This window comes from Ovis aries, chromosome 9 (assembly GCF_016772045.2).
Source record: "Ovis aries strain OAR_USU_Benz2616 breed Rambouillet chromosome 9, ARS-UI_Ramb_v3.0, whole genome shotgun sequence".
Lineage (NCBI taxonomy): Eukaryota > Metazoa > Chordata > Mammalia > Artiodactyla > Bovidae > Ovis > Ovis aries.
Window position 1 is genome coordinate 74,104,105 of NC_056062.1, and position 24,744 is coordinate 74,128,848.

Genomic DNA, 24,744 nt, shown 5'->3' on the forward strand with positions numbered 1-24,744 from the left:
TCTTTTTCACTTGGACTCTGCACTGACAGAGGTGGCAGCTGAGAGGCTAAAAATGCCAGCAAGGGGTTTTGCCAGTGGTCAGCTTGGTTTACAGGCTCTGGACCTTCCTGTTTTACGAAAGTTTTCATTCGGGCACTGGACCAGCTGTTCAGAAAGACTGGAACCACCAGGGGAGCTAGTACTTTGTTGGTGACTTTTCCCAGATAAAGTCTGGAGTGTCTATATATTCGGATTCATACATTTCCTGACAGTGAAACTAATTTGATCCTAGAATAGGCCCCCAAGAAAATAATTCAGCTTCATCCCCCTCTCACCTCCTCCTTTTGTGGTGGAGAAATAGAAAGTGTATTCTTAGAACATTTTCCTAATTTTCCCTTTTTTTCTTCTTGGGATGGAAAATAAAAACCTCAGATTTGGCTGCTAAATGTATTCATCTAGCAATTACTTTTTCTTTTATTTTCATTTCTAACTGGTATTTACCAGTTCCAGTTCTGCCTTCTTTTTGTATCTTCTTTAAAAAGATATTTTTAATGTCTTTATTGAATTTGTCACAGTATTATTTTCATCTTATGTTTTAGTTTTTTGGCCCAAGGCATACGGGATCTTAGTTCCCTGATCACAGATAAAACCCGAACCCCCTGCATTGGAAGGCGAAGTCTTACCTAACTACTGGACTGCCAGGGAAGTTCCTCTGCCTTCCTTTTCTTTTATCATCTTTCTTTCATATTGTTTGGGTTGGTTTCTGCTCCTCTGGTTATGTTCATGACAAACTTACTATACCATTTTCATTACTGTTTAGCTCTGGGTCCCAGTATCTTCTGAACTTTGGGATTAGCCCTTTAATCTTTTCTTTTTGATTTATCTTAATGGGAGGAAAATTGTTTTACAATGTTGTGTTGGTTTCTGCCGTACATCAGCATGAATCAGCCGTAGGTATACGTATGTTTCCTCCCTCCTGAACTTCCCTCCCACCTCCCACTCCGTCATCCACCGCACCCCATGTTGTCACAGAGCACCAGATTTGAGCTCCCTATGTCATACAGCAAATGCCCACCGGCTAATTATTTTGCATATGGTAGTGTGTATGTTTCAAATCTACTCTTCTGTATGTCTTCTTTGGAGAAATGTCTAAGTCTTTTGCCCATTTTTTAATTGGGCTCTTTGTTTTCCTGATGCTGAGCTGTATGAGCCATTTATTGTTGTTCTGTTTCTAACTCATGTCTGACTCTGCAACCCCATAGACTGCAGTACGTCAGACTCCCCTGTCCTTCACTATCTCCTGGAGTTTACTCAGACTCATGTCCATTGAAATCAGTGATGCCTTCCAACCATCACATCCTCTGTCACCCCCTTCTCCTCCTGCCCTCAATCTTCCCCAGCCTCAGGGTCTTTCCCAATAAGTCGGCTCTTCACATCAGATGGCCAGAGTATTGGAGTTTCAGCTTTAGCATCAGTTCTTCCAATGCATTTTCAGGGTTGATTTCCTTTAGGATGAACTGGTTTGATCTCCTTGCTGTGCAAGGGACTTTGAAGAATCTTTCTTTCTATTAGCCCTTTAATCTTTTCTCCTCTTTTCTCTTTGTTGATTCATTGCCATTGTGAGTTAATGAAAATATGATTCTTCTGCATGTGGTAAGTCCCAGTGGTCACTGTTAAAACCTTTAGCATCTGGAATTTTAAGTCTTTGATGTGTGAGCAGTAAGGTATTAAAGATGATAATATTCAGGCAGAAAAGTAATAGCAGGGCTTCTGCATTTATTAAAAAATTACATCTTTCATTTCCTGAGAGTACCGGTGTTTAACTGCCTTGGCAATGTTTAAACTTTCCAGCAGTACTGGTGGGAAACACCCACCAGTGGTATGCTTCTGAGAAGTAAAGAGGCACTAAAACTGTGATTTTGATGATGGGTGGCAATTACAAGCTGTTTTTGGTCTACTTTTTCGAGGAAAGTCTAGGGAAGATTCCTTCAGTACTATGAATAGCCACGATGGATCCCAACGGGGTACTGTCTTTTTGAAAGATGGCATTCCACCAAGTTCTGTTGAGGATTTGTGGCTGATTTTTATAGTGATAAATGCTGCTTTATCATATCTTGACTGCAGTTGAATTTAGCTGCACATGGCTCATGCCAACTTCATTATTGTAAATGTAAATATAGTATGTAATTTAGGTCAACTTTTTTGGTTGAAAAAGGTCATGTTAATTCTTACAAAAATTAACATCACTGGGACTGCCCTGGTGGTCCAATGGTTAAGACTTCACCTTCCAAGGCAGGGGGTGTGGGTTTGATCCCTGGGTTGGGGAGCTAAGATCCCATATGACTCACGGGCAAAAAATCCAAAACATAAAACAGAAGCAAAATTATAACAAATTCAATAAAGATTAAAAAAAATTTATGTCACTGACTCTGAAACAGCAGGCTCTTTTTGCATCAGAGACACTGGTCCCGGGAAAAAGAGAAACTGCTTTTTTCTTTTGAATTAAGAATATGATTTTTTATTTTTTTTTTAAGAAGATGGTTTTAAAGTTTGTTATTAAAATTGAATACTTAAAAAAATTCAAGCTTACTGATTACAAACATTATGCCCATGGTTGAGACATCATTTAGAACATAGGTGGATATAGAAAGTGTTTAAGATCAATGAGTTATTCAAAGCATGAAAGGATATCTTATATTAGGAAAAGTGCTGATGATATCACAATTGTGGACTAAAACATTGCTGTTGAGCTGCTCATTGAGCCTGTTCCTTCACCCTCTCGGATGCATACCTAGACCACATTTCCCAGCCTCCTTTGGAGTTAGGTATGGATCTGTGCCTGAGTTCTGTCAAATGGAATGTAGCTGAAAGTGAAGCAAGCCAATTCCCCGCTCAAGCCATATTTTCCTGTGTGCAGGTGGTTGCTCTTTCTCTCTCTGCCTCCACCTGCTGGCGGGGTGCAGAGAGATCTGGAGGAGAATCTGAAGTCCTGACAGACAGCAGAGTCACCACACAGAAGTGACAGGAGCTTGAGGACTCACTTGGCAGGCTACCTCAAGAACACCTGCATTTGTCCTGTGAGTGGCAATGAAGTAATAAAGTCGCTCGGTCTTTCCAATTCTTTGCGACCACATGGACTGTAGCCTACCAGGCTCCTCCATTCATGGGATTCTCCAGGCAAGAATACTGGAGTGGGTTGCCATCTCCTTCTCCAGGGGATCTTCCCAACCCAGGAGTCGAACCCAGGTCTCCCGCATTGCAGACAGACACTTTACCATCTGAGCCACCAGGGAAGCGTGGAAACAGATTTTAGAATACTCAATTTCAAAGAAAAATCATTGGAGTATAGTTGATTTACAGTGTTGTATTAGTTTCAGGTGTACAGTCAAGTGAATCATTTATACATATATCCACTCCCCATGGGCAGAGGAGCCTGGCGGGCTATAGTCCATAGGGTCACAAAGAGTCGGACACGACTGAAGTGACTCAGCACTCACTTTTTAGATTCTTTTCCCTTATAGGCCATTACAGAATATTGAGTAAGAGTTCCCTGTGCTGTCAGTAGGTCCTTATTTGTTACCTACTTTCTATGTATGAGCTACTAACATTTTGAGGATTGTTTGTGACAGCAGTTAGCCCCCATGACCAACACTGATAGCAAAACGCATTTGATAAAATTCAACACCTACTGCCAATTTAAAAAAAATTGTCAAATGGAACAGGATATTTCTATTGTTAAAAATACCTCAGTTCAGTTCAGTTCAGTCGCTCAGTCGTGTCCGACATTTTGCGACCCAATGAATCACAGCACACCAGGCCTCCCTGTCCATCACCAACTCCCAGAGCTCACTCAGACTCACGTTCATCAAGTCAGTGATGCCATCCAGCCATCTCATCCTCTGTCGTCTCCTTCTCCTCCTGCCCCCAATCCCTCCCAGCATCAGAGTCTTTTCCAATGAGTCAACTCTTCGCATGAGGTGGCCAAAGTACTGGAGTTTCAGCTTTAGCATCATTCCTTCCAAAGAAATCCCAGGGCTGATCTCCTTCAGAATGGACTGGTTGGATCTCCTTGCAGTCCAAGGGACTCTCAAGAGTCTTCTCCAACACCACAGTTCAAAAGCATCAATTCTTCGGTGCTCTGCCTTCTTCACAGTCCAACTCTCACATCCATACATGACTACTGGAAAAACCATAGCCTTGACTAGATGGACCTTAGTCGGCAAAGTAATGTCTCTGCTTTTGAATATGCTATCTAGGTTGGTCATAACTTTTCTTCCAAGGAGTAGGCGTCTTTTAATTTCATGGCTGCAGTCACCATCTGCAGTGGTTTTGGAGCCCAAAAAAATAAAGTCTGATACTGTTTCCACTGTTTCCCCATCTATTTCCCATGAAGTGATGGGACCAGATGCCATGATCTTCGTTTTCTGAATGTTGAGCTTTAAGCCAACTTTTTCACTCTCCTCTTTCACTTTCATCAAGAGGCTTTTTATTTCCTCTTCACTTTCTGCCATAAGGGTGGTGTCATCTGCATATCTGAGGTTCTTGATATTTCTCCTGGCAATCTTGATTCCAGCTTGTGTTTCTTCCAGCCCAGCGTTTCTCATGATGTACTTTGCATAGAAGTTAAATAAGCAGGGTGACAATATACAGCCTTGACGTACTCCTTTTCCTATTTGGAACCGGTCTGTTGTTCCATGTCCAGTTCTAACTGTTGCTTCCTGATCTGCATACATATTTCTCAAGAGGCTTGTCAGGTGGTCTGGTATCCCCATCTCTTGAAGAATTTTCCACAGTTTATTGTGATCCACACAGTCAAAGGCTTTGGCATAGTCAAGAAAGCAGAAATAGATGTTTTTCTGGAACTCTCTCGCTTTTTCCATGATCCAGCGGATGTTGGCAATTTGGTCTCTGGTTCCTCTGCCTTTTCTGAAACCAGCTTGAACATTAGGAAGTTCACGGTTCACATATTGCTGAAGCCTGGCTTGGAGAATTTTGAGCATTACTTTACTAGCATGTGAGATGAGTGCAATTGTGCGGTAGTTTGAGCATTCTTTGGCATTGCCTTTCTTCGGGATTGGAATGAAGACTGACCTTTTCCAGTCTTGTGGCCGCTGCTGAGTTTTCCAAATTTGTTGGCATACTGAGTGCAGCACTTTCACAGCATCATCTTTCAGGATTTGAAACAGCTCCACTGGAATTCCATCACCTCCACTAGCTTTGTTCGTAGTGATGCTTTCTAAGGCCCACTTGACTTCACATTCCAGGATGTTGGGTTCTAGATGAGTGATCACACCATCGTGATTATCTGGGTCGTGAAGATCTTTTTTGTACAGTTCTTCTGTGTATTCTTGCCACCTCTTCTTAATATCTTCTGCTTCTGTTAGGTCCATACCATTTCTTTCCTTTATTGAGCCCATCTTTGCGTGAAATGTTCCTTTGGTATCTCTAATTTTCTTGAAGAGATCTCTAGTCTTTCCCATTCTGTTCTTTTCCTCTATTTCTTTGCACTGATCGCTGAAGAAGGCTTCCTTATCCATTCTTGCTATTCTTTGGGACTCTGCATTCAGATGCTTCGAAGCAAAGTCACTCAGTCGTGTCCAACTCTTTGCGACCCCATGGACCATAGCCCACCAGGGTCCTCTGTCCATGGGATTTTCCAGGCAATAGTACTGGAGTGGATTGCCATTTCCTTCTCCAGGGGATCTTCCCAACCCAGAGATCAAACCTGGGTCTCCCACATTGTAGACAAATGCTTTACCGTCTGAGCCACCAGGAAAGTATTCAGATGCTTATATCTTTCCTTTTTCTCCTTTGCTTTTCGCTTCTCTTCTTTTCACAGCTTTTTGTAAGGCCTCCCCAGACAGCCATTTTGCTTTTTTGCATTTCTTTTCCATGCGGATGGTCTTGATCCCTGTCTCCTGTACAATGTCACGTACCTCCATCCATAGTTCATCAGGCACTCCTTCTATCAGATCTAGGCCCTTAAATTTATTTCTCACTTCCACTGTATAATCATAAGGGATTTGATTTAGGTCATACCTGAATGGTCTAGTGGTTTTCCTTACTTTATTGAATTTTAGTCTGAAGTTGGTAATAAGGAGTTCATGATCTGAGCCACAGTCAGCTTCTGGTCTTGTTTTTGTTGACTGTATAGAGCTTCTCCATCTTTGGGTGCAAAGAATATAATCAATCTGATTTCGGTGTTGACCATCTGGTGATGTCCATGTGTACAGTCTTCTCTTGTGTTGTTGGAAGAGGGTGTTTGCTATGACCAGCGCATTTTCTTGGCAAAAGTCTATTAGCTTTTGGCCTGTTTCATTCCGTATTCCAAGGCCAAGTTTGCCTGTTACTCCAGGTGTTTCTTGACTTCCTACTTTTTCATTCCAGTCCCCTATAATGAAAAGGACATCTTTTTTGGTTGTTAGTTCTAAAAGGTCTTGTAGGTCTTCATAGAACTGTTCAACTTCAACTTCTTCAGTGTTACTGGTTGGGGCATAGACTTGGATTACCGTGATATTGAATGGTTTGCCTTGGAGATGAACAGAGATCATTCTGTCGTTTTTGAGATTGCATCCAAGTACTGCATTTTGTACTCTTTTGTTGACCATGATGGCTACTCCATTTCTTCTAAGGGTTTCCTGCCCATAATAGTAGATATAATGGTCATCTGAGTTAAATTCACCCATTCCAGTCCATTTTAGTTTGCTGATTCCTAGAATGTCGACATTCACTCTTGCCATCTCTTGTTTGGCCACTTTCAATTTGCCTTGATTCATGGACCTGACATTCCAGGTTCCTATGCAATATTGCTCTTTACAGCATCGGATCTTGCTTCTATCACCAGTCACATCCACAACTGGGTATTGTTTTTGCTTTGGTTCCATCCCTCCATTCTTTCTGGAGTTATTTCTCCACTGATCTCCAGTAGCATATTGGGCACCTACTGACCTGGGGAGTTCCTCTTTCAGTATCCTATCATTTTGCCTTTTCATACTGTTCATGGGGTTCTCAAGGCAAGAATACTGAAGTGGTTTGCCATTCCCTTCTCCAGTGGACCACATTCTGTCAGACCTCCTCACCATGACCTGCCCGTCTTGGGTTGCCCCACGGGCATGGCTTAGTTTCACTGAGTTAGACAAGGCTGTGGTCCTTATGTGATTAGATTGACTAGTTTTATGTGAGTATGGTTTCAGTGTGTCCGCCCTCTGATGCCCTCTTACAACATCTACCATCTTACTTGGGTTTCTCTTACCTTGAGCTATCCCACGCTGAAGGTCAGGAAGGGCGGTAGTGAGGAGATACCCCTCATCCAAAGTAAGGAGCAGCAGCTGCACTTTGCCGGAGCAGCCGTGAAGAAATATCCCACTCCCAAGGTAAGAGAAACCCAAGTAAAAATACCTACCTTTTATCAAATGCCAGCATTGTTATCTATAGGCATTTTCATTAAAATAAACAAGAATACCTGCTACTATTCACTATTAATGATTACTGGCTTCAAGATCAAGTTAGTTAAAAGGTGAGAAATGAAATTATCATTATTTGTTACAAGAATCTTACTTACCTAGAAAATCCAGGAAAAATCAACTAGAAAATTATGAGGGCCTAAAGGACCTTAATATCTGTTACAAAATAAAAATTCTACATTAATATATTTTCTATGACCTTTAAAAAGCAAATTATATATCTTCCAATGTAGGAAGATTGCATACATAATTTCAAAAATTGCATACATAATTTCAAAGAGTCATGAAAACAGGAAGGTACTACAAAATGCTCTGTGAAATTAAAAAATGATAGCCAAGATAAAAATTCAACAGGAATTTAGAAGATAAGCTCGAAATGTTGTCTTAGAGAAACACTTCAAATGTTTCTTAGAGAACAAAAACTCAGACATGAACAAAAGGAGAGGAAAAACAAGAAAATTGGAGCATCCATCTACAGTGTCCAGCAACTGATGAAAAGGAATGCCGTTGACAGAGAGCCAGCAGAGGGGAGGAACTTATTGCATATATAATTAATGAGCATTCCACTGAACTGAAATGACTCAAGCCCATGCTTTATTCGGATTTTGTTAGTTTTTATCTAATGTAGCTTTTCTTTTCTAGGATACTACATTACATCATGTCTCCTTAGCTCTTCTTGGCCGTGACTGTTTTTCAGACTGTTTTTGATGAACTTGAGAGTTTTGAGGAGTACTACTGGTCAGGTATTTTGTAAAAACTCCATCTGCCTAGATTTGTGTGACTGGAGAAGTCATGCCTAGAGTGAAGTTAGAAATTTGGGGGAGGAAGGTCACAGAGGTCAAGTGCCGTTTTCAGCACATCATACGAAGGGTACGTACTCTCAGTATGACTTATCACTGCTGATACCGACGTTCACCTGGTGGAGGTAGTGTGTGTCAAGGGAGGAAGTCACTATGTTCTGATGAGACTAAAAGAGTGGAGGGTTTTATACTGCATGTCAAGGGTAGTGTATCTTTATAAATCAGTTAAACACCTAGGAGTGCGATTGCTGGATCATATGGTAAGACCACATTTAGCTGTGTGAGAAAGTGCCCACATGTTTTTAAAGTGCCTGCACCATTTTGCATCCCATCAGCAAGAAATGAGAGCATCCTCAGCAGGAATTGATGTTGTCAATTTCTTGGATTTTAACCATTCTAATAGGTGTGCAGTGGTATCTCATTATTGTTTTCTTTATTTTCTTTTCTTTTTAAATTATACTAGTTTAATGAACCTATGCCTGGCAATTTAGGAGTATCTCTCAATATTTTTCTCTTGTCTGATGCTTGTACCAATTCTTGTTCGTGTATTGTTTTTGCATATCTGAGTGTGTCTGAGTATATGATGGACATTGTATTTGAAAAAATATCCACAGAGTAGGTAAAATGACATTTTCTTCCTCCAGAGAAAATTTTCATTTGCTTCTGCCTGGTGCCTGATGGTCACAGTTATCCAAAACCACCTTATTCTAATTCCAGGGTTAGAGACTTTTCTAGTCCACCCAGATAACAAAGCAGAGTTGCTTTCCTTATAGTTCATCCTACCCTAGGATGCATCCCTTTGAGGTCACAATTCTGACTCCGTTCTCCTTGTCCTCGTCCTCCAGAGTTTGAGGCTGATAACGGCACCATTCAATGTCTCAGCCAGGTTTCTGAATTGTCAAATGCTTCCTAGGCAAAAAAAAAAAAAACTCCAAATGTTGGGCTTGGCAGTGTGAATTTCTCTTCTACCAAATCTTAACCTGGCAATTTCACATGATCTTATTAAGTTTTTCTAATGTTTTCAGGATGATCTTGTTTTATTTCTCATTGTCAGGAGTGAAAGTAGTGTCCTGGGTTCCCTTTGCTTTATCCCACATCTCAGGTCTACAGTTGGCTTTAAAAAGTTATGACAAAAACAATTCTATAATTATACTGCTGCTGCTGCTAAGTCACTTCAGTCGTGTCCAACTCTGTGTGACCCCATAGATGGCAGCCCACCAGGCTCTCCCGTCCCTGGGATTCTCCAGGCAAGAACACTGGAGTGGGGTGCCATTTCCTCTCCAATGCACGAAAGTGAAAAGTGAAAGTGAAGTTGCTCGGTCGTGTCCAACTCTTAGTGACCACTGGACTGCAGCCTACCAGGCTCCTCCGTCCATGGGAGTTTCCAGGCAAGAGTACTGGAGTGGGGTGCCATTGCCTTCTCCGATAATTACACTATACATCACTGACTCAGTAGACATGAAGTTGAGCAAACTCCAGGAGATGGTGGAGGACAGGGAAGCCTGGCATGCTGTAGTCCATGGGATTGCAAAGAGTGGGATGTGACTCAGTGACTGAACAGGAAATATACTTTGAGAAGATACTGTGACAAAGAAGAAATAACACAAGCCTTGACTGTCTTTTGATTCTCCAGGTAAAAAAGAGCCTATTCTGGCTTGTTAGTCATGGAACCACCAATCTGAAAAACGATATCACTTCTTGGGCCAGGAACACTGTGCATAACCATAGATTACTCTATAATCTCATATGCAAAGACCATTTTATTACTGAAAAGATCACACAAAATTTTTGTATACAAAGTTAAAAAATGTGGAAAAGTTAATATTTACATTTTTCATACAGTACATGATGATTTTCTTTTTACACTTTAACAGAATGTTAAATAAGAGAAAAAACCAAAAGTATAACAAAGTTTCGTTCAGGGAAAGATATTCATTGAAAACAAAATTAAGAAAATTCTTTAATATTTCAAAGTATGTTACATGAAATATATTTTATTCTGTTTATCAGGACTGTATATATATATTTTCCATTTGTTTGGCACTAATACTGCTAGCACATGTTTGAATATTCAGCAAAATCCTATTTAGCTGCACAGATGAATTCTACACTATGTCTGAGAAAGATACTGCAAAAATGCAAAAAGTTTGTAGTATTCAAAATGTTAAAAAAACAAAAGTTAAATGTATAAGCAATTGTAAATGGTCATACAAACACAATCTTGGGTAGTCATGATACATTAAAAAAGGAAATCAATTGCACTTGGCTTAATTTATAAAACAGTAATAATTCACCTTGCACTTGGCTTAATTTATAAAAGAGTAACAATTCATCTACTAATCCTTCAGAAAATTTCATTTTAAAAAATCAGAAGGATCAGTCAGCAGCATAATATCAACATTGGACACTCAGTAAGCACCTTATTTCAGTTGCATAATAGATCTGTGAAATTCCTAAAACAACTAGACTTCATAAAATTCACACATTGAAGATGATAAGGTAAATAGGTTTTTAAAGGTGAATTTCCATGATAAATGAATTTCAGTGTATCAACTACTTTTCATACTACAAAAGAACTTATTTTCTTAGAAATTCAATGTAAAAGCTACCAAAATAGTGCTAAAATCAGCTGTTGGAATAACATAATAAAAATATCTGAATAGACTTAAGATTTCTAAAAAAAGTTCAAAACATAAAAATTCATTTTCAAATATATAAAAATGATATGAAGATAAGTTTTAAATACTTCAGCAAAGAAAAGTCTTGACTTTATACTAGAAAAGTGAAACAGCATAGTACAATTTAAAACACTTTTGACACAGAAGAATCTTCATAAATCGAAAATGAAGATTCCTCTAACAGTCTCTCCTCCCACACAACTTGAAAAATATTATTAACCTGCACATTCCCGTTTGGGGGGGTATATTGCTGCCATTAACCTCTGTGTGAAATGAATCATAGTCTCAGAATCTATTGTTTTCAGTGTAACAAGAGGCGATGTAGCTTTAAGTGCAAAAGCAAACTGTAACAGTGATTCTTGTAAGACAGTGTACTGGCACCTCCAGTGTAGCAGGAATCCCCTTCTCAGTAACACGATGGCCTGGTTTTCAAGTATCTGAATGACCGCCAGTGCCCTGCTCTTTTCCAGCTCCTGAAGCCGAATGAACAAGCAGTGATGTTGAGCCTTTGAGGCTGCCTGGCTCTGGAGAACTGGATGCCTGCACGCTGTTGCTCTGCACTGGGCCACTTTCAGGGACATCACTCTTTGGGGTTACCCTAGGTACAACAACAAAAGCTGATGTACATACACACCAAAGCACAGACGCGATGCTGGATGTCCTTACAACTGCTATTTCTCTTTCCATGAGTTTTACTCCTAGTCAGTAACCACTTTTATCAGAAAATAATTAACTCTTTATGTATACTCTTAACACCTCAAAGTACAAATGATTTATTTTCAAAAACAATTTTTGCTAACTTCAGAAACTTCATCAAGCATCACCCCTGTACAGGCTAAGCATGGTATCTCATGGGGAATAAGACAGGATTCCTGCCCTTAGTTTAGCAAACCTTTTGTTGATTCTCCCCCATGGATTAGACCCTGTGTAAGAGGCTGGGAGCACAAAGATGAGTATGACCTCAGCTTCACCTTTGAGGAGTTTACAAATCTAGGGGACAATAAAGGCATTCATCTAATAATACATAATCTAGTATGCAAAAGCTGTTGGAGGTACATTTGGTCTAGTTTGGGAGGATAAGGTGAGACACCCTTGAGACCTTAAAGTAGTCAGCTGTCAATATTTTGGCTAATTCAATACTTACCTGCGTTTGGATCACTTATGATCATTTGGAAAAATTCATTGAAAGTAATGTCAATATCCTTTCACATTCAGAAAATAAAAACATTTTATAATCAAACTCATATAAAATGGCAAATACCTTTTAGAAAGTATTATAATGTAGGGCTGCTGCTACTGCTAAATCACTTTAGTCATGTCCAACTCTGTGCAACCCCATAGATGGCAGCCTACTAGGCTCCCCCATCCCTGGGATTCTCCAGGCAAGAACACTGGAGTGGGCAATTGAAACCTAATAGCCTGTATTTTACATGAATCAAACATTTCCCTAAATTCACAAGCAACTCTTAACAATTACCATAGAAATGAATATTACTTTTCTATTTGAACAATATACATAAAAGGCTCTTCCCAATACTAAGAATTAAACTATAAAAGAGCATTTATAGGCAGAATCCACACTTTTTAATCCCAAACTGACTTGGACTAAAAATGTATAGACCTGTCATCTCAAAGAATGCATTCTTTCCAGCTATAGGCTGGAAATGAAAATGTTATCCTTTAATGGAAAATGTGTAAGGCAGTGTTTGAAAGAGTCATATGATTTAAGGGAAGCAAGTCCAAGCTCACCTTCCTTCACTCCGCGCACTTTCAGACACACTGCTCTTGTCATTCACGTGGCCTGCCCGGCCTTGGCCTTTCCTGTTCGTCTGTTCCCCGCAGAGTTTGGAGCTGGGTGCTGCTGGGGAGGCAGGCTCCTCACAGTTCCGTTCTCTTAATTTGGGTGTGCTCGCCCCATCCCCTCTCACCTCTCTCACTGATGTTTCTGGTGAAGTCTGTATTTCTGTCAGAGTTTCTTGTCCTAAGTAGTCATGGTTAGTGATTGCTACCGCAGAAGTACCATGATTTGCCGTCACCCCTGTGCTGGTTCCCATGGATTTGGAAATGACCTTCAGTTTATGTGAACTTGGCTTGTAGTGCTTCTTTTTGTGTTTAACTTTAGAATTGTGCTTTAAGAAAAACTCACATGACTCCTGTAATACTCTTCGGCTTTCACTGATTGGACTGTAAGAAAATTCAAGGAGAGAGTGTACTGGATAAAGGTTAAGTGTTATAACAGAAACCGTAAAGCATATCATACATCTTGTGCCAAAAATCCTTATTCATTCAAGTTAGAGTCTATATGATTTACATTATATATAAAAATCTAGGATTATAAATACTTTGAGATATCAGTAGATTGCCATGAAGTGAAATCTTTTGTGCATACACTGTCGGTGGCTTTTGTCACCATAAATAGCAGAAGGAAATTAAATACGCAAAATCAAAAGATGAGGGCAAAAAAACTCAAACTGGCATAAAGTAGGGGATTATCTGTATGCGTATCATAAACAAAGATATAAAATATGAAAGTAAACCAGAGAGAGAGAATATAGAATATAATTAATGGTCTTTGCTTAAATACAATTGCTTTCTTTCTAATATTCAAGTTATAGCAAGTTATTCGGAAGTTAGTGTGGGCATATAAATATGGGATGTGCTTAGTCACTCCGTTGTGTCTGACTCCATGTACGGTAGCCTGCCAGGCTCCTCTGTTCATGGAATTTTCCAGGCAAGAATACTGAAGTGGCTTGCCATGCCCTCCTGCAGGGGATCTTCCTGACCCAGGGATCCAATCCAGGTCTCCCGCATTGCAGGTGGAGTCTTTACCGTCTGAGCCACCAGGGATAGAGATATAATAATCGTTCAAAGAAATTAAAGTCCAGTTAAATGAATTCTTCAGGCTTCAAAAATTAATTTGTAAAAAGGTTCTAAAATTTTTACCACAAAAATGTTCACTAATCAAACCAACTGGAAACAGTTAAAAAACTCTGTATTACATTGATAGTACACAATTTATAACATATATAAATAATAAAATTAACTATTTATTCATAAATGTAAGTCTACTATGTTGTTAAAGAATATTCCATAAGTTGGAATTTTTACCATCTTAAATAAGGCAAATAAGTGACGTGTTAAGTCAGTACTATGTGTAATAAAATGTAAAGGTAATGATCATATACCACATTTGAATCATATTCTATATTGCTTAATATATATTGATATTTGACCCATTTCATCTTTTATCATTGATAAAAAAGGATAAAATTATTTACAATGCTGAACCCAAAACAATGAATTCAATGATAGCAGTAATAATACTGGATATATTATAAGCCATGGAAAGAAAATATACATTTTACAAACTTTGTATTTATATTTCAATAGAATAGTATATGTCAAAGACTACTGTAGCAAATACTAAAATAAAGCATCTCTCTCCATGAAAAAAGACTTTAAGACTTTCAAAAGACTTTGAAAAAACAGTCAATATAATGAAACTCTGGTACAGTGATGATTGGAATAGTTCCTTGGTATTTGGTCTATTTATCTTAAAACAATGTCACATAATTCAATAGATGCTTACTCTTTCTTGCGATTTCGTTTAAAAAATCCAGCCCATTCTGTGCATGTCTTTTTGCTTCCAACCCAGAAGACAGCAGAGATGCCAACAATTAATGTCATCAGATATTTTATCATAAATAAAGCCAATTCTGGTCGAGTTTCTGTATTTGCCTACAAATAAATAAGAAGAATTTCAGTGATAAATTTAAAGTAAAGAGAAATCTATACAGTTAATGTAAAACTTGAACAAAAGTATAAATCAGTCGGTCTTATGAAATGTTTGATATGGCATAATGAATAGTGATAAAAGTGTAATACATTCCTCATAGAAGTTCTGATCAAAGAACTTTTATCAAAATATATAAGCAGAAAGGGAATAACACATTAAATATATTTAGGAAGGATGTCTTTACATCCTTGGCTTGATATCTGGCATTCTTTTTCCTGTAAGTATAGCAGCCTCTTATAATTCCCAAAATATGCGCCTCTCAATATTTACCTATTTTCCTTAACTATAATCTATAAAAAAAAATACATTTAAACTCATTTTTAACAGCATACTATTTCAGAGTCTTTAGGTACTATTGATGGTTATAAAAACCAGGTGAGAACAAAGTAAGCAGCAGTAAAATGAAAAACATGTGGAAATTTTATAAAAATTAAATCATACTTTTCTTTCAAGCATAAACTTTCAAATATTTTTAGAATGTTATATAATATCAAAATACTATACATTATGCATTATATCTTTCTTTTTACACGTACTAATATTTCTTGGAGACCATTCTATATTAGTGTAAATAGAACACTTAATTCTTTTTAAAGGCTGCTCCATTGTGTGAATGAACTATAATTTATTCAACTACCCCTACTAATAGATGTTCAGGTTATTTCCTATTGCTATTGCAAATAATGTTACAGTGACTACTTTGTATGTCTGTAATATCTCACATCTGTCAGCAGATCTATTGATAAAGTCCCAGAAGGACAGGATCAAAGAGTACGTGCATCTTAAATAACGGATATTATAAAAATTCTTTCCACAGAAGGTTAAACTAATTGAGCAGCAAAGTCTAGAATGTGTATTCTCCCAAAGTTTCATCAATACGGTGGTTATAAAACCACATTTGCCATGTCATAAGCAGAAATATGATTTTATTATAATTTTAATTTGTATTTTTCTTATGTTAAGAATAGCTTGTTTTCTTTTTCTTTTTTGTGACCTCTTGACATATCCTTTTGTCATTTTTATACCAGATTGTTAATTTTTTTCTTATTGATCTATAAGAACCCTTTATAAGTAAGGAAATTAGCTCTTTAATTATGATGTGAAGTGTGAATAAAATTTCCCAGTTGGTCTCCTGACTTTGATTATGGTGGGTTTTTTTGCCATGCAGAATCTGAAAAAAAAATTTTCCTTAGTCAGATTTAGCAATCTTTTCTTTCATGAATTTTATATCATAAAGTCCTTCTCCATTATAAGATTAAAATTTTTTCACTTTATCTGCTAATACACTTTTTCTTTACATGAAATATAATCTTAAAACATCATATATCTTACACTTTTTAGCAGTATGTAATGGTTGCCTTCCGCCCACCCCAGTTTGCCAAAAATATGAGCAATCTAGGACAAAATATGACAGGATCACTTTAAGAGTACTTCCTTATTGATTATATAGTAAAAACAGATGATGGATAACAGTCTATGGACAGGCTGTAAGGCAGGTAAACCCATTATCCCCACATATCAGTATGTAAAATAGGTCTCACTGTTACAGTGCAGTAACTTTCTAGAATATAAATTACTACATAAAATAATTCAGTCCATACACTGCTTAATCTAATACACTGTGATGATATAGCACTCACAAGCAACATTAGTCAGTACCATATATATATATTCAAGAAAAATTTATAAAATCGATTAAAAACAAAGCACAAAGCTTCTATTTTAAAAACTCAACTAAAATGCTCTAAGAGATTTTCTATTTTCAGATACTTTTAAATCTTAAAATCACAACTTTAATCAGAAGTATCAGAAACACATAAATCATGTTTTAATTGTGCTTTTTGTCATAAGAAATGACAGGATAGTTTAGGCAAAAATTGTTTTTAAAAGTATATATGAGTAAAATATAAAATGATATATCATATTATAAACCCAAATAAGGGTTTTCTCAACTAACTAAAGAATTAAAAGCTACTCCCAATGCAGCAAAAGTTACTTTTCTTCTCCATACAATAAGAGCCTGTTCTCCTGACTCTATTCTTCATTCCCATTCCTCTGCCTTTGCAATCTAACTTAATTTTTAAAAGAACAGCTAAAGGAGGCACTTTACTATCAGTGTAACTGAAGCAAAAACTTGAGGAAACAACTCTTAAGACACTCATCCCTGTTTCAACTGATGCCTAGGGAACATTTCCCTCTATTGGATTTTCTCACCTGAAATCTAATTTTAGCTTCATGATGAATTCAAAGATATTTCCAGGGAATGCCATGTTAAAATTAAATAGCGAAATAATACAAATGATAGCTTTTACCTGATAAGGACATGGGATATGGTACTGACGACAGTGGTCAGAGACCCAAGTTATCTCCCAGGTAATCCTGTTTACTTGCTCGTAGACGTAGCATCCCAGAAGAGTTACTAATGGCACAAGATACAGGCCACTGAAGACTCCAATTCGAATCATAAACTTCTTCAGTTTCTCTTGGTTCCGGCCATCATGTTGTATAACTTGTCGAACGTGATTTAAGGAAATAATGCCAGCTAAGAGGAGAGAGAGCCCGACAAACACACAAAGGCACAGTGGCAAGAGGACGAAGTAGCGAGAAGCATCCAGGTCATAAAGGCCAACAAAGCAGACGCCACTAATGTTGTCTCCTTCAACTTTGTTCATGGCAAGAAGCATAATGGTGAGAAAACCTGGTATTCCCCATGCAACAGCATGAAACCACACTGCTTTTTGTTCAATGGCCTCACAACTCCATTTTCTGCCAGCAGCTAAGAACCAAGTAATGGTAAGCATCACCCACCACACAGTGCCAGCCATGGTGAAAAAATACAAAAACATGAACAAAATGGTGCAGGCCTTATTTTGAGAGCCTAGAACCACCGTGTCACCAAGTTCCAGTTTCTCGTCTGCCTTATTGCATGCTGTGCTGTTGCCTAGCAAGAATCCGATAAAGTACATAAGAGATACAATGCTGTAACAGACAGAGTAATATATAATAGGTCGCTCTGGGTATCTGAATCTTCTAACATCAATTAAAAAAGTAAGGAATGTGAAAAGGGTTGCACAGAGACAAAATATTGAAACTATTCCAATAAAACTTTTTGCAAACTCTAGCTCATCACTTTTAAAATACATGTTGGGGCATGGAGGTGCACATTGGTCAATTCCCAGAAACTTATAGCCTTGTCCCCCAGAAGTCTTCAGATGCCTTGGACACCAAAATCCAATGTCTCTTCGGATTTGTTCTGATTTCTTTTGAGGATCAAGAAGCTCTGTATGTGGGTTAAAAGTTGCAGGAACAGACTCATCACAGTACTGTAATCTGTAAAGATTTAACAAAAAATAAAAGAAGCCAACATTTTTGCGTTACTATTTTAATGCTATACTTCACAACTATAAAATGTTCCTTATGCATTCATTTTAAAATTCTTTTATTATCATTTTAAAATCTTTTGGCCCAGACACACAGCATGTGGAATCTTAGTTCCCTGACCAGGGATTGAACCCACACCTGCTTTATTGGCAGCATGGACTCTTAAACACTGGGCTTCCAGGGATGTCCCTTCTAATGCATTCATAACTGATGGGGAGACATACAACCTTAAGCAGATACAGGTTTACAGTTGGGAAGGAAGTTTTGAAATTGACTAAAAAATTGTAGTTGTTAATTGGGCCCCAATACACTACCATAAATATTAAGTATCAGGCACATGAACATGAAAACTCCCTTACTTGGAAAACAATCAATTAATAACTGTTAAATAAATTCTGATTTCAAGGCTAAGTGTTTAAGAAAGGATTTATCTTGATTGGTAGTCTCTAGACAAAAAGATGCTGGCTTATCTGTTTGAAATATTTTGAAATGTAAGTCTTGGGGAAATAAATTTTTCTTTTTTAACATCCATAAGCAAAGTAGATCAGCCACACAGTAAGGTGATGACAATTAAAATGAATGAAATGAGATCATTTCCTGGATGGAGAAGACAAAGCTCAAGTGAGCTCTAAGTTTATAAAGAAGGGCAAGAAGATCACCAAGAGGAAGGCTGAAGACCAGCTGAACTCACATCACCATTTTGTTGAGGTATGGTTATTTGCCTCCATTGTTCAGAGCAGTCCAGAATGATGCAAGCGATATTTCTGCTTTGTGCAGAACTTTATCACTGAGTTTCTACACACCAGAATTATTTTGGAGGAGCTACATGGTTTAGGAATTAGTGGAGGACCTCCCTGGTGGGTCCAGTGGTTACGATTCATGCTTCCAACACAGGGGACATGGGTTTGATCCCTGGTCGGGGAACTAAGATCCCACATACCACATGGCCAAAAAATTTAAAAATTAAAAAAAAAAAGAAATTAGTGGAGGTTTTAAAGGAGAACGCATTTTAAATATGCCTTAGAAAGAATAGAAAATAATAAAATGCATGCCCATATAAAAACATGGATGTATCTACTAGTTTTTTTAAAAGGTTTTACTTTATTACAGATACAGTTGGGACCCCTTTCTGATCCTATTCTCTTTGCTCTCTCTTCCAAAGTATTCATTATTACAAGTTCAGTTTTTATTTCCCCTCCCTTACTATGTTTTTTCCAACTATAATGTTATACAGTATTGTTTTACAGATTTTGAACTTTTTTGACATGGTGCTGTATATATCATACTTTTAATATTATATTTTTATTATATTATTATATTATATATAATAATATACATTACATATTATATATATTATATTATATTTTTATTATAACTTTTAGATTTATCTATATTGACAGATGTACATCAACCACACTCATAACTGTATGGCAGTATTCTAGTGTGTAAGTACATCACAACTTATTTATTCTTACAATGGACTTTCAGACTTTTTCTCATTTAAAAAAATCTTCTATTTTTTTTGGCTGTGATGGTTCTTTGTTGCTCGCGAGGGCTTTCTCTAGTCTCAGTGCGTGAGGGCTACTCTTTGTTGGTGTGGGGGCTTCTCTTGCTGAAGAGCACAGGCTCTGGGCACATGGGCTTCGGTAGTTGCAGCTCATGGGCTCCAGGGTGTGGGGCCAGTAATTGCGGTGCATGGACTTAGCTGCTGTGTGGCATGGAGTATCTTCCCAGACCAGTGCTCCTTGCACTGCAAGGCAAATTCTTAACTAGTGGACCACCAGGGAAGCCCCCAGACTTTTTCTCATTTAAAAAAATTATGGGTAATGCTACAATAAGTATTCTTGCATATGATTCCTTATTTGGGGAAAAGTTTCCATATAAGGGGATTTCCTAAGATGTACAGTAAGAACACCTTCACTTTACTATGTATTATCAGTTGTTCTAGAAAGTGATTATGCATCTAGCAGAAGTGTATGAGTTCCACAAAGGCTCTAGAATTTCTTTAGTCTATGGATAAAGAAACAAAAAGAGAACCATCACCATTGTTCCCAGATTATATGAGGTCTCATTATGTCAGTAGAATATTTCGAATTACAAGCTTCCAATGTCTAAAGATTAGCAGATAAAGTAACTAATCAAGACATATGCAGAAAGGTCCATGAGTTGATAATAATGCCCGTTTCCCCCCAGTTTAGAGCAAAGGCATCTTCATTCATTCTCAAAGAACTTTGCAGCCTCACTCATTGTATTAGCAGAGGTGTAACTCCAACAGACTGGCTCCAAATAGGAAAAGGAGTACGTCAAGGCTGTATATTGTCACCCTGCTTATTTAACTTATATGCAGAATACATCATGAGAAATGCTGGACTGGAAGAAACACAAGCTGGAATCAAGTTTGCCGGGAGAAATATCAATAACCTCAGATATGCAGATGACACCACCCTTATGGCAGAAAGTGAAGAGGAACTAAAAAGCCTCTTGATGAAAGTGAAAGAGGAGAGTGAAAAAGTTGGCTTAAAGCTCAACATTCAGAAAACGAAGATCATGGCACCTGGTCCCATCACTTCACGGGAAATAGATGAGGAAACAGTGGAAACAGTGTCAGACTTTATTTGGGGGGGCTCCAAAATCACTGTAGATGGTGATTGCAGCCATGAAATTAAAAGATGCTTACTCCTTGGAAGAAAAGTTATGACCAACCTAGATAGCATATTCAAAAGCAGAGACATTACTTTGCCAACAAAGGTCTGTCTATTCAAGGCTATGGTTTTTCCAGTAGTCATGTATGGATGTGAGAGTTGGACTGTGAAGAAAGCTGAGCACTGAGGAATTGATGCTTTTGAACTGTGGTGTTGGAGAAGACTCTTGAGAGTCCCTTGGACTGCAAAGAGATCCAACCAGTCCATTCTGAAGGAGATCAGCCCTGGGATTTCTTTGGAGGGAATGATGCTGAAGCTGAAACTCCAGTACTTTGGCCACCTCATGTGAAGAGTTGACTCATTGGAAAAGACTCTGATGCTGGGAGGGATTGGGGGCAGGAGGAGAAGGGGACGACAGAGGATGAGATGGCTGGATGGCATCACGGACTCGATGGACGTGAGTCTGAGTGAACTCCGGGAGTTGGCGATGGACAGGGAGGCCTGGCGTGCTGCGATTCATGGGGTCACAGAGTTGGACACGACTGAGCAACTGAACTGAACTGAACTAAACTAAATTGTGCATTTAATTTTATGCTTATTTGATTACTCTCTATTCCTCCCACCCCACTGTAAGTTCTCTAAAAATAAGAACCAAGTCTGGTTTTGCTCACCACAGTGTACAGTGCTGATATACAAGTGCCTAACATATATTAAGTGTGCAATAAACAGTCATTGACAAATAATGAAAGCTTGTCACTAACATTCTTGAAAATTAATACCAATATGAAAATATCATCAGTAACTTTCAGCTGAAAACATAATTTACCTATCACATTCAAGTTCCTCAGGCCATCGGATCCCAAAAGTGTCCATTAATTTCTTGCAATCAGAATACACTTTCTCACAGAATTTCCGACAGGGTGGAACCACATGAATTTGCTCAGTGCAGGTTGGTACAAAAGCTTTGCAAAGGAAAGTTTCAACATTTGGTGAACATTCCAGATTTGCAAGAGGAAGAAAAATCTATTTAAAAAAACAATAAGAGAAGGTTAGAAAACATTTTAATACAACAAATAAACTTTTTAGCATATAGTTTTTCACTTAGACTCCAAAAGAATTTTAAATCTCACTCTCAATACAATCAAATCTGAGGAGATAAGTGTTTAATTAGACATAAGAACCCTTCATACACAGTGGAATATTAATTTATACAATTATGCATTTTCAAGCAGACATTAGGGTTAAATCAAAAGTATGAGTTGATTGGTAGATGAAATAAATTATGCAAATATTCAATTTATAAGCATATGCTCCCTGGAGGAGGAAATGGCAACCCACTCCAGTAGTCTTGAATGGAAAATTGCATGCACAGAGGAGCCTGGTGGGTGATAGTCCATGGGGTTGCAAAGAGTCAGACATGACTGGGCATGCATGCAAGTATATCTGAAGATATCCTATCACTATACTGAGCATACTGGAGAATAAAGGAATGTTTGGGGTGGGAGGAACAGCATGAAAAACGGCATGAGGATCATAAGAATATGGTGGATTCAGGGAAAGAAGTTCACTATGACTAGATTACAAGGTCAAAGACTTGAAGTCAAGGATGGAGTAGTCAGAGATGAGACTGAAGAGGTTCCTTGACCTGATCACAGAGAGCACAGATGACATGCTAAATTGCTTGGATTATAAAAGAAGGAGTGCGATCCTAGGAGAATTGTAAGCAGGAGATGTCTACAGTCTGACAGCTGTGTTTGAATGCTAGCTCCACATTTACTAGTTTTATAACTCTGGCAGGTTACTTAAAGTCACTGTGCCTTAGTTTCTTCATCTGTAAAATGGCAATAGTAATAGTACTTATCTCACAAGATTGTTATGAATACAAGGTTAATAAATGTAAAGCGCTTAGAACAGCATTGAGCATATAGTTACATACTCAATAAATATTCAACCTAGTGGCTTAGATGGTAAAGCCTCTGCCTGCAATGCAGAAGACCCGGGTTCAGTTCCTGGGTCGGGAAGATCCCCTGGAGAAGAGAATGGCAACCCACTCCAGTATTCTTGCCTGAAGAATTCCACAGACAAAGGAACCTGGTGGGCTACAGTCTGTGCAATGGCAAAGAGGCGGGCACGACTGAGTGACTAACACACACACCCACACACACATACACACACACGATTGTTATGAATACAGAGTTAATGAATGGAAGGCGCTTAGAACAGAGTCTGGTATGAAGTACTCCAGAAATGTAATTGTTGTGACTCTCACCCTTTAGGGAGTGTGGCTAGGTTCTGGAAGAACACGGTAGGCTGAGCACACATGGTTATCTCCTTTCCCCCCTCCCTGCTTCCTTACTAACAGGACAGACCCACTAGTAAGCGAACAAGAGAGACTACTTTAGCATATCAGAGTCCTCCAAAGAACAAACAGGAAACAAAACAACAAAAAGGAAAGCCCCAAACCTTGAGCAACAGAAGGCTACTAGAGGAGTGGTAAGTGGCTTAATGGGACAAAGCTGGAATGGAGGGATTCACATGAGGATGAGCTGATTCATTTGCCCTAAAGAATCTGAGAGTCTCAGTTCTTTGAAGCACAGAGTGGCATAAAAGGCTACAACTGGAGGACCGTTTACACGTTAGTTCCTCACTATGTCACCCCTCCAACCCCTACCAGGCAGCCAGATGACCACTGCGTCCTACCAAGGCTGTTTCCAGAAGAGATGGAACTAGACGTTCGGCACTTGGGTATCAGGCACAGAGCAGGGCAAAAGCACGATCCACAGTGAAGGGAGGGACTGAGGAACAGGCTGCCTGTGGAAACAGGAAGCCCTCACCTTCTCCTGCTCTGTTTCCCAAAGGCCGGCAAACCGGCAGATACCTAGCATCCCCCAACTTTGGAAAAAACCCAACAGCTTTGGAGAAAAGACCTCTACACACTGACACTGGAAAAGCTAGTTGACCTCGAGCTCACCTTACTATGAAGCCCACCAGTAACAAGGCCCATTCACTCACACAGAGCTTCTCAGTGCCCCACACAAACATACTGGACAGCCAGGCATCATCAGGCATCTGCAGAAAACACCACGAAGGATAGAAACTAAAATAAGCAAGCAGATAAAATGAAACGTGGAGGAAACAGATTATCCAGGGAAGAGAAGAAAACAAACCACAAAACAAACAAGAAGCTCAGTAAGTTAAATGAGAAGCTACTGCTTCCATTAAAAAGAATAAGATGGTAAGGAAAATTTTAAAATAAGATAGCTGAAATTAAAAACTCTATAGAAGCACTAGAAGATAGAGCTGAAAGAAGAGACAGCCCATAGGAGTACCAGTCTAAGTGTCCAACTCCTGACTAAAGGACTTATGGAAATAAACGAGGAAGATGGGATTGGGGTGACAATCAAATAGAGAAATTAAGAATATTTTTCAGAACAGGAGGATGCCAATTTCCACGCTGGAAAGGTTGGCAGCACATTGCAATCCCGCTTCTAAAACATGTCTGGGCTAAAATGCCAGTCAACTCTTCTGTGTTCTCTTCTCGGGCGATGACTTGATTCCTAGTTCACTGAAGAGTCAGAAATAACCAGAAGATAATTTCCTTAACCGCTCACAAATCTCTTCTACTATTTCAATGGTTGAACGGCCTGAACTCATAACCAAGTCTTGCATTTGTACACTGGACCCCTTCCCACATTCCTAATCAAGGACTTTCCTCTGGTAATGGTCTCCTATTCTTGCAATAATTTCCCCCCTCTGTTACAGTGATTCCATCATACAAACTTACTCTACTATCGCTAACCATTAAAAAAAATCTTTCCTTGACTCCCCATTCCCACTCCAACTCAGGTATCATTTCTTTTTTTTCTTCCTCTTTATAAAAAAAAAAAAAACAAACAAAAAACCTGAAAATAGTTATCTTTACCCACTTTCTTCAGTTCTGCTTTTCCATTTCCTTTCGAGCCCACTCTCCAGTCTGGTTTTGTGTGCATACTTCAGTGAAACTGC

General features: G+C 38.5%; 1 protein-coding gene across 2 annotated transcripts in view; it reads right to left on the minus strand.

Annotated features, from left to right (window-relative positions):
• Nucleotides 1-9,984: 9,984 nt before the first annotated feature.
• Nucleotides 9,985-24,744, minus strand: part of FZD6 (frizzled class receptor 6) — a 36,686-nt gene continuing 21,926 nt past the window's right edge. For both annotated transcript variants that reach the window (XM_015097888.3, XM_015097887.3), the window contains exons 3-7: nucleotides 21,566-21,762; nucleotides 17,029-18,046; nucleotides 14,510-14,658; nucleotides 12,670-13,104; nucleotides 9,985-11,518 (exon numbers count right to left, since the gene is read on the minus strand). In XM_015097888.3, the coding sequence (XP_014953374.3) occupies nucleotides 11,350-11,518; nucleotides 12,670-13,104; nucleotides 14,510-14,658; nucleotides 17,029-18,046; nucleotides 21,566-21,762 (1,968 nt within the window). In that variant the 3' untranslated portion in view covers nucleotides 9,985-11,349. The remainder of the gene's footprint in view (nucleotides 11,519-12,669; nucleotides 13,105-14,509; nucleotides 14,659-17,028; nucleotides 18,047-21,565; nucleotides 21,763-24,744) is intronic.